This window comes from Seriola lalandi, unplaced genomic scaffold (assembly GCF_002814215.2).
Source record: "Seriola lalandi dorsalis isolate HSWRI2012SDOR001 ecotype SW California unplaced genomic scaffold, Sedor1 jcf7180002054965, whole genome shotgun sequence".
NCBI lineage: Eukaryota > Metazoa > Chordata > Actinopteri > Carangiformes > Carangidae > Seriola > Seriola lalandi.
The window spans coordinates 912959-928020 of NW_019525516.1; the positions used below are offsets into that span (position 1 = coordinate 912959).

Genomic DNA, 15062 nt, shown 5'->3' on the forward strand with positions numbered 1-15062 from the left:
AACACTTGACGGCGATAATGAGGGAGGCAATGGAAACTGTGAGGTTACTGACAAGCAGACATTTCCATAAAATGCCTTTTCCCAGCTTGAGGGTGAAACTGTTCAGGCCAGTGGAAACAAAACTGCTTAAAAGAAACAAAACAGAACATTGCATTCTTTACCACCATTATTACTACATGTTCCTTCCAGTTTTTTTTTTTTTATCTTGCATCCAACCACTGCACATTGTAGACCACACACTTTTAATAGTGCTGATAAGGGAAGATAATTTCTTTGAGAGACCCAAAATAAGCACAGGAATGTGCAATTTTCAAGAGAGATAATCTCAAAAAACCTCTCATAATCAGTTACATAGAGGGCAGTATGTCACTCTATGTTAACTAGACTAAATTAACATGACTGAAAACATATTCACATTATCACAGAAAAAGCTCTGAAAGTTTAAATTTGTTGAACTTTGACCTCAGCTGTGCCAACTTAATATTTTGACTTGATGTGGGCATTAGATGGAAGGTCACTGGAATACCAAAGTTATTTTTAATATATCCTGGCGGGGCATAAAAATCTCATTCAAAACCATAAATGTAAACCTGCTGGTAAAAGTCAGGGGATCACAAAAGTCATTGAATTTTTCCTTCCCTTTGTAGTGTTCTGTTCATCCATGGTGGCCATCACTAACTGCTCAGTTCTTCTTATATTTATTTCAAGAAAACAATAAACATAGAATCACTTCCTGTGAACATCAGGATGCTTCAGGGCAAAAGAACAACTCATGGAAAAGAGTTCATGAAGTGATAAAGATTAATAATGGGAATCTGTAAAATCTGAAAGGTACAAGAGCAGAAATTATTTCTATTCAAAGACATGAAGGTGGAGGCTTTCATCACTACATTCTGTAAGTCCTGGATGGTAGACGGGATAGTGGGACTCCTAGGTTCCTGTGGGGGTTTTGAGGCCTGAACCACAAGCTGATGTGTCTGGGGACGTTGACCTATCTTGGAATTTCTGTCTTTCAGCCATGCAGTCAGTCAGTACTCGGCCCATGCGGCGTTTCATAAAAATGCTTTCATTGGCTGTGCTTTCTTGGAGTCAATCAGTGATGAAAGGCAATGACAAAATCTACTGGCATGGATACAGCAAATAATGTCGGCACGCAGGATGAAAACAAACACAGAGGGTCAAAACTGGACTGAGAAAGTTCTGTTGTGAAACTGTGGTCATCTCATTACACGGTAGAGAAATATGTAGTAAAATCCTGTTAGATTAAAAGAGGGTTTGGCCAATAGCCTGTGGTGTTTGATTACTGATACTGATATTTGTTGAGGGCTGCACGGTCAAATGTGCCACTGTTCTCTCCGTATATTCAATGTTTATCTGTTTTCAGGTCAAGAAATTCACAAGTACCCAAGTGTTTCCTTCAGAATATCAGGGCGCAAAAGGCTTTGAAACAGCAATTAGACCACCATGGAACATTAAAACTCTCCAATTAATTATTTTATTTTTAACAGCTCCTTGAAGCAGCATTAACTTTTAGCTATTTGGGAGAAGAAGCACAAATTACCTTGTAAAGTTGATATGGCTAACGAGCCTATTTACACATCCAGGATACACGCAGCAACATTGGTGGTCCTGTTTCTAACCCTAATTTGGCAAATATGAGTCCAGTATTCACACGCTTTTATATCTGTTTTTGGTCTCCACCAACTCTTTAGGGAAAAATCTTTGCTATGTGTAAATGCTTTGCTATGTTCACCAAAACTGTATGTTAAAGGTCCCATATTTTACACTTTTACTGTATTTTATTTGAAGTGTTGATATCCATGAGAGCTTTAAGAACCAAAAACGATCTCAGTTTAGTTTTACATCTCCTCTCTCAGGTTTTCTCTGGAGCTCTAGTAACAACAGGTCGGTGAGCCAATCAGAAGAGAGGAGGCTGTGATTGGCTGACTGTTTTCTGAGTAAAAATATAGCAAAGTTCAGGTAAATACTCAGAGAAAGCAAATTTTTAAGGTTGGATGGGGGGTCCGGTTGGGTGGGGCTCAGGGCTCTTTTTAAGGCTCAGTTTCTGAATACAGGCTATGCAGATTTTTCTGTGGACTGAGCGCTTTGATACTTTCACAGCATTGATATAGAACCTAGACCTGATCTATAATCAAACAACACATGGAAATCTCACTTATACAATATGGGACCTTTAAAAAAAATAAAAAATAAAAAAATAAAATTGAATACAATCACTTTTGTCTACAGACGAGGGACTTGTATTTCAATTTCAGTACTTCAGTTGTAGTTTAACTCAGAGAAAAAACATAATCATGGCATTTGATACATTTAACTGTCCAAAAACCTATTATTTAATAAAAAATAATAAACGATTAGCACAATACACCAATAAACCAAAATATCAGCCTTAAAATAAAATATATGTAATCTAATGTGTTGATATCTAATGTATATGTATGGTGGATGTTATATTACTATATATTATATTGTTATGCAGTATGTTATGCTAAGATACAGTATATGTCAAATGTAGACGTGTAGCTTTATAAACTTATAAAACCTAATAAAGCCAATATTTATTTTTGGCTGTATATACAATTTAGTTTATTTCCATACCAAGCATACATTATGTCTGTGGTTTGTTTGTTAAAACACACATAAAACTATTCAAATACACTTTTAGCCATACAGTCAGTTAGGTTGGATACATTTGTCTATCTTTCATCATTACTGTATATATTACAAACTGTACAATTGGATAAACAGTATTTATGTATTAAGGGGAAACACAGAAAGTACTTAAACTTTTTGAATTGAAATTATGTCCATTCAACTTTCCCAAAATGCACAGCAGGTGGCAGCAACGCACCATTTTTTTTTCTCCCTTTGCTGTAGCAGAAACATGCAACACAGTGGTTCTGTTACTTAAACTCTCAGTGGCAAAATACACACATTATATACAAGATATCAACAAATGACTACTGAAATATATTTCAAAGACGATATTACCTCTCATGCATGAATAACATTTCTTGCTAACATATGGGAGGCGTTCAATGTCTCCCACTTGGAGTGACACATCACTTAGAAACAAGTACCCTTTAGTTTTGAGTTAGTAGCTGCAGTATTTACACAACAAGGGTTGGTTTAATTGGTGGAATGTAAATGAGCTGCCATTCAACCTCTGTGTCCAAAACCCTTCTGAGTCTGTGAGTCAATGTGCAGTTCATCAGTTTGTCCAAACTTCTGTCTGAATTTGAAAGACAGAGGCAAGCAGCAGAGGATACAGATGTCAGAAGGTTTCAGAAAATCGTTGAAACCCAGATCATCCGATCAAGACTGAGACCAGAGCAAATCAAATCCGTTTCAAAAACAAAACAGGTAAAAATCATTTTATAAATCTTTCCAAATGTAAAACAAGAGAAAAACGGACAGAGAAAGCTTATTAAGAATCAAAGAAATGTACCTACTGGACCTCTGTAGAATCCAACATCCAGCTAATCAATACAGAGAATTATAAATACAGATTTCTTTAAGAGCAAGGAAAAATAAGTGATGGTGGATCAATGGAGAAAGACAATGGAAGTTGTTAGATAAGTAGGAAAAAGTTAAGGCAATGTCAAACCACGGTAGACACCAAACAAGTCCAAGAGCTCAGAGAAAAAGTTATTCAGGCGGAGACTCTGGAACAACAGCCCTGACAGTCATATCACTTTAGTTCCAGTCCGTCTCAATTGCCTTCAGTGTCTGACCACGACTGGCCTTCGATCTGAAAAGTAAAAGTGTCTTCCTGCTGTAACCTCAATCTATAGGTATGTCCTTCTGACGGATCAGTGGCTCCAGCCCTACCGACAGGCACACGTATCCACAGACATGCCGGGGTAAACCTTGAGAACCATATTCCTGTTTGGGTCGAGGAAAAGCACGCTGAGTGGACTCATCTTCTCTGGAACGCAGCACGGTTCAGGGACGCCGGGGACGATTCCCACAGCTCTGACGATGCTCTGGATGGTCGCGTGATTGGAGGGCCGCACCACCTGAGGCAATAAGTGACAGCAAAAGGCATTTTTTATTAAAGCAAATGAACACAAACTGTGTGAGAACTGTTGTAAAATATTATATCTATTGTAATTTTAATATTTCAAGTGTTCCTTGATTTTTTGCCTTTTTTAATTGAAAGATCATCTGGACTCTTTCTTTGCTTTTGAATTTGAATGTGTAGTTTGGATTTTTGATTTAAATAACAGGGTTGGTCTCAGCTCCTGCTGTCACCATGCATGATACCTTGCTACCACTGTTGTGTGAGTGTGTGTATGAATGGGTGAATTTCAGTCCATTTCCCGTCCATTCAAATCTGGACTTTTCTATAAAACTTAACTTTGTCTCAGTCCACAACTCACAAAAAGTAGAGTTTCTTTAAAAAAAATACAAGTAAATACTGTGTAGTTGTGTCCACCAATACAGCAATGTTCAACTTAAGCCAGCAAATATCTAATAATGTGGATACACACTGCAATACATCCAACTTCAGAAGTTACAGTTTATTTAAGTGCTGATGTGAGATGCAGTGTATGAACACATGCATTCTGTAAGTTATTTTATTTAAATCCAAGTCTAATCTTTTATCATGCTCACTTTAGGGATGGGGAACCCACAGGTTCCGGCGCAGTAGTAAGCATCGAACGACTTTGGCGCCAGAACCCACTCGCTCCAGCCGATGTCGGCGAAGTCCACCCTGAGGTACCTCCTGGAGCAAACCCTGGGCTCGCTCCACTGTCTCCTCCTCGCCTTCTTCATCGTCCTCTCATCGAAGCTCAACACCTGTGGCTTGTTCAGGCCTTCGCTGCTCTCCTGGCCCTGCTTCCTTCCCGGTTTGACTGCTGCTTTGGCTTTAGCTGGGAAATATGTGTTCTGCCACAGTTCGTGATTCTTCAAGGTGTTGAACTGGACCTCGGGGATGTCATTTGTTTGGATCTGGAGGTGAAGCTCCCTCCGGATCCTCGAGGCTGAGGAGGATGCGTCGTCCCCTACAGGGAAGGGCCCGTACCGCTGGAGTGACATGGACACACTGTTTGGCTCATCTATTGCTCGGTCGTCAGCGTATACCAGAATATACGGCAGGTTGGCTGGTGAGAGGCGCTCTTGTCCGTGAGGGTTCCTCTGCTGCATCCGAGACACCCCAAACTCTGTATCAAACTCCACTGTTACCACGAGCGCTTTGACATCCTTGGCATGTTTCACCACTGCCGTTACATCCCTCGACTGCCAAGAGCCTTTCTTAAAAGGAGCCAGAGTTATGTTTCCCAGCGGTGTTGCAAAAGCTGAGTTTGGGGATGATCCACGGAAGAGGAGCTGTGGGGAGGAAGGATGGGGATGATGGAGGCCGCCGGAAGGGTGGCGGGGCCTTCGGAAACGCCACGGTCGCTGGTGGTGGCGGGGCCGCTTGTAGAGGAAGTGAAACGATGCAAAGAGGATGAGCTCTGAGTCTGGGATGGAGGACAGGTTGAACTGGAACACTTCTTTGCCATGTGAGACTCCTGGGAGATTTGAAAAGAAATTAGAAGAAGAATGAAACGGATGACAAGAAAAACAAGTTCTTCAAGTTGTAAAACGTCTGAGAAAACTGAAAAAAAAAAACGTATTTTCATTCCAAGCTTTTTCTAATGTCTAATAGCTTTAAGAATCATACTCATAGTCATCATACAGATGTTTTGTCAAACAGATGCTGAAGCCCTGGAGGAGCACCCCTCTCTGAAACGAACAATAAAGACGACCGAAGCGATCAAGTTGCTGCCTTGAACCTTTTCCCCTCTTTTCTCTTTCTCTGCTTTATCATCTCATTCTGGCACGTTTGAGTGACCATGAATAACAGAAGCCAATATATCTTCCACAAAATGTTTCTCAACACATCTGACTGACATAAGCGGCAGCATGGAAAATATTAAGTGCAGCACATTAAAAGTGGCTGCCTCACGCATGAACAAAAAAAAACCTCATCCTAGATCACTATACTCTTGAAGTTGAACCTTGTCTCCCACACTTCCACCACAGCCTGAAAGACAAATATTGGATCAGTCCAGTAGGCCTGTAGTAGGCATATGGAAATGCTTATAGGAGAAGGAGCTCCTCTGAGGCTTTTCGCCGTGCAGCCGCTGTCTGGGTGTGATAATAGGCTCTTGTCTAACACCTAGGCTGTTACAGCTACCGGGGAGCTAACGGTGCTTCAGACTTAAAGTCCCCGTGTTCAGTAAATCACAACACTGACGGAGCATGGAGGTGAAGATGTTTAGGCCAAAGGGAATCCAGAGCTGCTGCGTGATTGACAAAACTCCCTGCGTTCAGGACGTCCCACTGTTGAACTAATTAAGATCAGATATTTTTACGAGGAGTTATTTCATGCATAAAATTGGACTTTGCAAGTTTAATGTGAATTTTCGGCCTTTTTGCAACAGAAATAAGTGTAACTAAAACAAGCAAAGTCTTCTTTACAATGGGAGAGCAAAAATGAGATTTAGATTGACATACACAGCACTCTTTACATGGCATAAATCTAGAGTTACATTTAAGTGCTATAAAAATGGTTATGTTACTTCAAAATGTGTTTTTATAAGGTAAAGGAGAGAATCATTATGCTGTATGTTCATTCTGTATTTTTTTTTTCTTATTTTTATAATTTATTATATTTTATTATTTTTGCCTCTGGACATAAAAATGGACTTTTAACCACTTTCTATTGTTTGTGATTAAAATGACCAGCGAGTGGATATCAGTTGAATTATTATGACTTGAATAACACAAAGCATGCTTCAAAAACTAAACATGGTATTTCAGTATTTTAAAAAGCTGAGAAATGTTGGTCTTTTAAACTTGCTTAGTCTTTTTTTTTAACAAAATGCCCAATCAATATTCGTTAATCAATAAAAAAAAATAGAAATAAAGGCAGGCTGAAGATAAAAGGTTTTTAATAAAGCAGAAAATAGTGATAATGTATATAAAATAATGTACTGACTTAGACTTCCCTTCCCACATGTATTAACGTTAATGTATATTAATAGTAATGACTGGATAAGTCTGGTTTGTTCAGTCTGATAACACAGCTCTTGCAGACTCGCGCGGTCACTCACTCGGGACAGCTTTAAAACTTCTCACGGTGTTTCCGTCCTTCTGGCTCCGCGGCTCTTTGCTGTACTTCTCGTACACTTTGACCATGTTGACGGAGACCATGTCCCGGTTCGCGCTCTCGTGCGCAAAGACGCGCTGATCCACCGCCGGTGCGACATCAGCACCTTGACGCACGGCTCCACCAAGATCCTCAGAGACGAGTTTACAAGAGCTGAACTCCACAATCAGAAATAAATGCAGCAAGTGGAAAAGCCGGCTGGCCATGGCTGATGTTCAAGGAGATAGTCCCATTCAAAAAGAAACTTTGTGAAACTTTTATGTGTGTTTTATGAGAATCAAAGAAACGCTCCTTATCTATTTCTCGCTGCTTGATGCCCACCCAGACTCCCGAGCCGGTATCCAGGTAATCCGTGTCAGAGCCGCACTCCACGGTTCACGGTCTACAGCTGTTTCCACAATGGGAGGAGATCGGGGAAGGACGCATGCATGAGGCGCTCCTGCTGGATGACAGATGATGACGCCTCGGAGCGCACAGCCAACGAGAGCCATGCAGCCTCTCAGACCAACTACTTACCAGTATCCATTAGAGGCGAAGTTTGGAAGAGAAGAGATTCCCATGAGAGCGGTAACTTTTACTGTAAATATATTTACAGTAAAAGTTATTCATGCACCATCATCAGGCTCAGAGGCAAATATCTTACAGTATCAGAGTTTTAAAGCTGCAATAAGTTTAAAAGAAAAATGCAATTTCTCATCATTATCAATATCCATCTGTGGCATTGTGTGTTTTTATCTTAATGGTCCTGAATCATTCCTCTTTTGTGGAGCAGTTAATTCTCCCACAGCAGAAAGTAGAAGGTGCGACATAGCTAATAAGCTAATAGCATAATAATTTTAGACTTGCATGGTCAACAGTACGAGTCTGCGTGTCAAAGTTCACTAAGAACAAAGTTCCCTAAAAAAACATAAGCAAATACCTTACCTCACTTTTTTTGTAATTTGAGTGAACCGGCCCATTAACAGTAGAATACCAACACTGTCCCAGTGTTTATATGTCAGTATTAGCTGGAGTGAACTGTTTGTAGATTTGAAAAGCCGCCTCAGATTCTTATCAGCTTTGAGTGATCCAAAAAAAGAGTCAACACTAACACCACTGTAGATTTTGCAGACCTAAGAGAAGATGGTTATCGCAGCCTCAGGATAGCTGACGGCTCATCCAGATGAGTGACAAGTGTTAGGGCAGGAACTTCACCGTCTGATGGGCGGGCGGGCGTGGAGTCCGGCCTCAAGGTGAAACACTGTCATTTTGTAGCTTTACAGCTTCATTTACAGAGAACTCAGCCAACGGCAGAAAAAAGAGCCGTCTGACATTTTGTTAGAGTCTCCTCTGCGTTCTGTGTTTCTGATGAAGCATAATAGTTTCCCTGTGTGAGAGATGGCAGCAGACTCGAGCCACCATGGGTCAGACAGCTATTAAAATACCTCCTACTGGTCCTCAGGGGGGTCACAAGGGGCTCTTTGACACCACCATGTCCTACATGAGAGATAAAGGACTCTGCTGGGACTGGGACCCCCTTCAGTAAAACACTGGTGTGTTTAAAGGTCGTGCAGCTTCAACGAAAGAGCCAGATAGCATCTGTCTCCTCCCTGGGAGTAATCAAATGCAGTTATCACTCAGCATGAGGTTGTCTAATTGGGTTTCATGGAGTTAGAAAAACTATTGCCGCTCTTGTGTGTTTTCTTTTGATGGTGGAAATGTTTTTTTTTCTGAAACTGAAACCACTGTCCTCACCAGAGAGACAACAGCATCATTCATCCGATCAAACATGTAAGACGACCACTGCTTATGTTTTCCTGACGAGCAGCGTCTTGTGGTCGTGCGATTTATGACTCTTCTCTTTCAGAAGCAATGACTAAAGCTTGATTTCCAACCGGCCACTTGGGATCTGGGGCCCTGAACGTAGCTTGATGTTGTTATAGTGCCACAAAACCTTTTGAGAATGAAGTCAGGGAAGATGTGTGGGTGTGCAGAGACAACAGTTCACATCCAATCTGCTACCAACAATCTTTCAATCAATGACAATGACAAACTACTTAACGGTATGAAGACTTCAGGCACTTCAAATCCTGATCTTTTCCTAAACCTAGCCCAGTAGTTTTAGTGCCTAAACCTAACCATGTCCTTAACCGTTATTGTAGTAACCATGACGATGGAAATAGCTACAGTTGTCACAACAGATCAATTCCTTGATTAAAGTGTGGTTTTTCCAAAAAGTTAGATAATCCAAAGAGACAAAGCTACTCTCAACATCCGGTGGTTCAGTTAATGAAATGAGTTCAGTCTGCACCTGTGTTATCACAAGGTAGGTTTCTATCCAAATGTCATGCAAATTTTAACCGAATTTTATAGAAAGTGTAAAATTAGTGCATCGTGGTAAACACTTGATGGCGCTGATTATTCCAAATCAGGTGCCATTAAACCACTGCAGAAGAAGAGAGTGCAACAAGTCAAACCTTGGACCGTTGTTACACTTTCCTTATCGCTCCACACAAATCCAATGTTTTCATCTGCCACTATTTTCAGTCTCTCCAGTGGAGCAGAAGCTTCTTTTCTTGCTACACCAACTATCCCACATCTGCAAGGCACAAAAACTTTTTGATTGAATTTTAATTCAAATTTAATTTAATTTGATTTTAATATTCTCTCTATTCACTGGTGCAAAGTGCTGGCTCTTGAGAGAAAGGCCTAGCTCCTCTCTTCCGACGAACATTTACCATTTACGTTTGACATTTTCTGCTATCAAACTCCGTTGTGCCGTCCCGCCTCGTGGAAATACGTCATCCAAAAAGACCCCAGCTCCATATCGACTCCTCTGGTTCACCAGCTGTAGCCACTGAGCCAAAAACTGCTTCGGCACGGTGATTAACCGCCACTTCAAAGGTAATTCAAACCCTTTGGAGTATGTGTCACACCCACAGCAACCTTCATAAGAACCCTCACTAAACAGCTTGCCTGCCATATGAGAAGTTGAGGAAATGTCAGACCTGAGCTTTAGAAAGGCATGGCTCATAATTTGTTGAATTGAAAACTGTTATATCCAATAAGCATAAATTCTCCGTGATCATAAAGTCACCTCATTATGGCGGGTTTGCTGCCAGAGATCAAAGGACTGTGACCAGGCCCTGTGTCCCACACACGTCAGCCTGGTTACCAATATAGCTGCTAAACAAAGTGGAAAGTGGCATTATTACGTGTTCAAGCACAAATATTAAAACAAGTCGAGGCTTTATGCTCCAGGAACAGTTTTTAAATTGTTCTATGAATAAACCAGAGGAATAAAGACGCTTCAATATTTTTTCTTCTTTGTACTCACTGTACTGGAAATATCCCAGCTCATCATATCCTCTGCATGTCGTCAGTTAAAGGTGCTATTTGTAAGTTTTCTCTGCTGCCAAATATGGTTTCTTTCCAGGAGCGGGTGGTGGTGATTTTTCAATTGGCAAGAGAAATCGTTGCATTTGCAAGACAAGGTTATAATACTCCCTCTGAGCAGCGCTACGTCTTCAGGGCAGATTGGAGGCTACAGTGAGCCGCTATGGGAAGGTGACGAGACGGGCCGAGGCTAGCTGGTTAGCGTGCTAACCTCAGTAGAAAAATAATAGACGTGACGGCTGTGCTTATTTGCTTTCTTTCTTTCTAGATGAGACGATTGATACCGCTCTCATGTTTGTCCATTAAATAAGAAGTTAAAGCAAGCAGGCGGTTAGCTTAGCTTAGCTTAGCATAGCATAGCATAAACACTAGAAATAGGGGAAACTGTTAGCCTTGTTTATTCATTGCTTGGTTAAAAATAAACAGTGAGGCTGATATTAATCAACTACTGTGTGTAAGTAGGAAATTCGAAGCATGTGTGGGAATGGAAGACTAACTACTAATACTAAACTAATACTAACAACTAACAATGAAAACTATACTAAAACAAAAAACAAACAAACTCTATACTACTGGATTGAGAAGTAATTACAGAATGTAAATACGTTTAAAAGTTAATAGTAAACATAAAGTAAATAGTCTAAAAATTAGATTTGGTTATAACTATAAATTTTGATCATAGTTAAAGTTCCTTTACGGAGGAATTTTCTTTTAAGACGCAAACAAGCAGTGAAAAGAAACCTGAGCAGTGTGAGTGAGCACTTAGCCTAAAAAGGCTGAGAGGCATCGCTGTTGTACAGTAATAGAAGTACCAGACCGAGAAGCAGGCCAAAATTCACGTCCTCTTTTGCACATTGAGACTCATTTAAAATTTTTCATCTCGTATGACATCATGGATGAATCACCTCTCCCCACCACCACCACCACCACCACCTCCTCCTCCTCCTCCTCCTTTGCAGAGTGAAATGGAAGCGTAGCACCCCAAAATATGCTCTCATTCACAGAATATTTGCCTGGGGTGCTCGTCAGGACAGGGAGGAGGACAGACGAGCCCACCATGTTTCTTTTGGCTTGAGACCCCATCCTTCACCCCCTCACCCCCACCCACCCTTTTCCTCCTCCTCTTCCTCCTTTTGACTTGTTTTCATACTGCTGGCTGGAGCTGAATGACCATTCATGCTCACTGCTGTTGGATATGGATGTTTGTGTTTGTGTGTGTGAGAGACTCTGAAGGGCATGACATCCCCTCATCTGATGTCTGCCAAACCGTACACACACACACACACACACACACACACACACACACACACACACACACACACACACACACATACCCCACACCAGTCTGGATTTTGTGCCATACCTCCCTCATAGAGAGCCACAGTCATGCCACTTCAGCTCACATCAGCATCACTCAAGCAAGAATGACAGGTCCACACACACACACAAACACACACACACACACACAAACACAGACACACACACACACCCCTCTGGCTCTCTCCAGGAGATATCCGGTTGTCTCATGCATTAGTGTTGCAAGTGGTCGCAGCAGTGCCAGCTGAGAGAGGAATGTCTGCTGGAGTCAGAGGGGAAACTTATGCATGACAAATTTATGACTGCAAATCACTGCAATTTGCCAGACTTTATGGTGAAAAAAATAACAACTGACACATGAGGAGAATGAGACCACGTTTATTCATTCATGCAGCACCTGGGCAGCTCACTAGCAGAAGAGTCGCCGGCGTAGTGTGACGGACCGAGAGCATGCATGTGTGTGGTGATGAGTGTTTACCGGAGTTTGTGCAATGTTGTGCAAAAACATTTACTGTGTGTTACTGTGTGGAGCCAGGACCAAACACAAATTCAGTCGGGGTGACACAGATTACGAGATGAGAAGCGAAAGGAGAGTCACCAGAGGGAAACGGAGAGAATTAGCAAGGAAAGCGTCGTAGTACAGGTTTCACATCCAGAAGAGGTTGAATGGTCACTCAAAGTTGCGGAATCGTCTGTGTGCAAATATTCACGCAGCCAAGAAACTCATGACTCATGAAGACTAATCTTATTTTCACTCACTTCACTCTGCTCCAAAATAAAAAGTTGTAGCTTGGCAACAGTCGAACATGTTACCCTGAACTAGCAGTTTTTAGCTTAGCTGGTTTAAAAAAAGCAGACATGATATTTTAACCAACCACATTTAAAATTAACTTGCAAGCTTATTAAATAAGTTAAATCTCTGTCTTTACATCAAAACAACAGAGGTTAGTTTATCACATGCCATGGCTAAGCTAGTGATTAATAGTTTAAAGAGATCCTCTGCAGGTTGACAGATCACAATTTGTCTCCAATAACAGAAATTAAAACTAAAACTGTGTAGGGGATGCAGATGTGCTACCAATTAAGTTCTTAACCTAATAATAAATGTTGAAGCTCTAGTTTTCAGCCATGTTTTCATCCAGATTTCAAATGTTTTAAAGGAAAACTACAATTTATTATAAGAGGGGTTGTGTAGGTTATGATGTACTCACCAAAGTAATTCCTGAGATAAGGGAAGATGGCAACATTGGCACACAACAGGTCAGGCAGGTTGTAAACATCCTGACAAAGCTAGCACCTTATTTTGGGGGTAAATCCCCGAGCGAGCACACCTGTAATGTTGCTAATGATCCCTTATTGCGCAGCATCGCTCATGGAAGTATGTCAGCTTAAACCAGGAGGTGGATTTGTGTGATGATTCAGCCTTTGATTTCTTTCTCCCCTTGAATTTTTCTTTTGTTTACATCCTCCTTTGACCATGTGCAGTTTGCACTATTTGTAGTGATAACGCAATATGAAAATAATCAACTCTAAACATTGTCCAAACACAAAATTAATCAGACGTAGACTGTCAGAGCGAGCACTGTTCTAGTCAAACAGAGAACAGAAAATGAGGATAACTGTTCAGCTCCGTTGAGATGGAAGTGAAGTTGTTTTGTTTTTCTTTTTATTAACTGTTCACGCAACTTCTGCTGCCAGAGAAGACCGCCAGTGCAGCCACTGGTGGGTGTGTTTAAATTCCCAGAAAGCTCACAGATTCTCCGAGTGTGGCTGCTTCTCGCTCGGCCTCCCCTGCTGTCTGTGCCCCTCGATGGATGTCAGCTTGACCCTGTGCCACAGGCCTGTCAGAGCCACACATGAGGACCTGCTCATTTATCATCCTGCTGCAGACAGTGGGGGCCGATGACTAACCGAGGTAATGAGCGGCTCTCGGACGCGCGAGGGCTTCCCTCCCGAGATCCAACTAGCTATGTGCAGAATCCAAAACCACAAGAACCCCAACAAAACCCCACACAGCACCACCCCCATGTGGCTCCACAAAGACAAGGCCAGCAATCAGCATGATGGATTTCAGCCCTGACACGCTTTTCCTCAAGCGGCCCAATTAGGAAAATACTTTTGTGGGTTGTTTTTTCTTTCTATAACAAAGCTAGGTTCTCATTGTGTCTTAGTGTCTGATCCGGTGGTTGATGTACTGTACTGTACGCCAGAAGATGGATTGACTTTAAAGAGGAAATTTAGTTTCATTATGGTCAGGAACAAGGAGTTGGGGAAATCCCTTTGCACAAAAGGAAAGTGAGAAACCAGATCTTAAGATTGAGGCCGTAGGTGGTGAACTCTGAAAACCAAAGACAGACAGGCGCAGAAGGGGCTTGAAAACTTGCAGACACACCAACACGCACTTTTAAAAAATGAGTTTGCGGTGTCATCCAACGGCAGATTTCCACTGAGGAGTGTGAGGGACTCGCTTAGATCTTAATCTCACCAATCATAAGAAAACATGTTGGTGGGGGGGGGGGGCCTTCACAGCTGAGGCCCAAACCTTACGTTTGTAAAACAAATGTCAATTTGTGACTGTGTGACAGATGAGTCTGAATGTCTCCCATGAGAAGCGCTTTCATTAGTAAATGGTGATCACTCTCCTCGAGTGTTTTCAAGACTGCAATTTTCTCCAGGCCAGTTGTTTTGGCAACTCCTCCTCAGAGGCCCCCGTCTGAGAACAATCATCCGCGACGTGTTTGTCAGTTATTTGAAAAATTGACAACGATCTCAAATTGCACCTATTATTCACATCTCAGGCTTCTGGAACAGCTGTATTTTTTAAAAAGCCAGCCATGATTGCGTATCTTTCTTTGCCAATAGGAACGGTTCGCAGCACCGGGCCCTCCAGTCGATTTCACACTCCCGGGGCAGACCTGTGCTCGTACTTGGCTTCGCCTTGTTAACTGTCTCCAGACCGTGCTGTTCTTTCGTCAGAAGGGAGGATCAAGGGAGGCTACTAGCCCTCTCACCTAGACACCTGACTGCTGTTACCATGTAACCATGGGCAAGGTTGATACCCCGATACCCACACCTTATAAAAGAGGCCATTTTTAATGACAAATATTTATTTCTTTTTTGTGCACAGGAATGAAATTATCCACTGATAAACAAAACCATTTATTTTCTTATATGGAAACACTCTTAC

The 15062-nt window shown here is 41.6% G+C and overlaps 1 protein-coding gene across 1 annotated transcript; it reads right to left on the reverse strand.

Annotated features, from left to right (window-relative positions):
- Positions 1–1481: 1481 nt before the first annotated feature.
- On the reverse strand, positions 1482–7600 carry gdf10b (growth differentiation factor 10b). Its single transcript, XM_023395507.2, has 3 exons — positions 7128–7600; positions 4639–5540; positions 1482–4040 (listed from the first exon to the last, which is right to left on the reverse strand). Exons 1-3 carry the CDS (start codon positions 7387–7389, stop codon positions 3849–3851), a joined length of 1356 nt encoding a protein of 451 aa, XP_023251275.1. The 5' UTR covers positions 7390–7600; the 3' UTR covers positions 1482–3848.
- Between the last annotated feature and the right edge of the window lie 7462 nt (positions 7601–15062).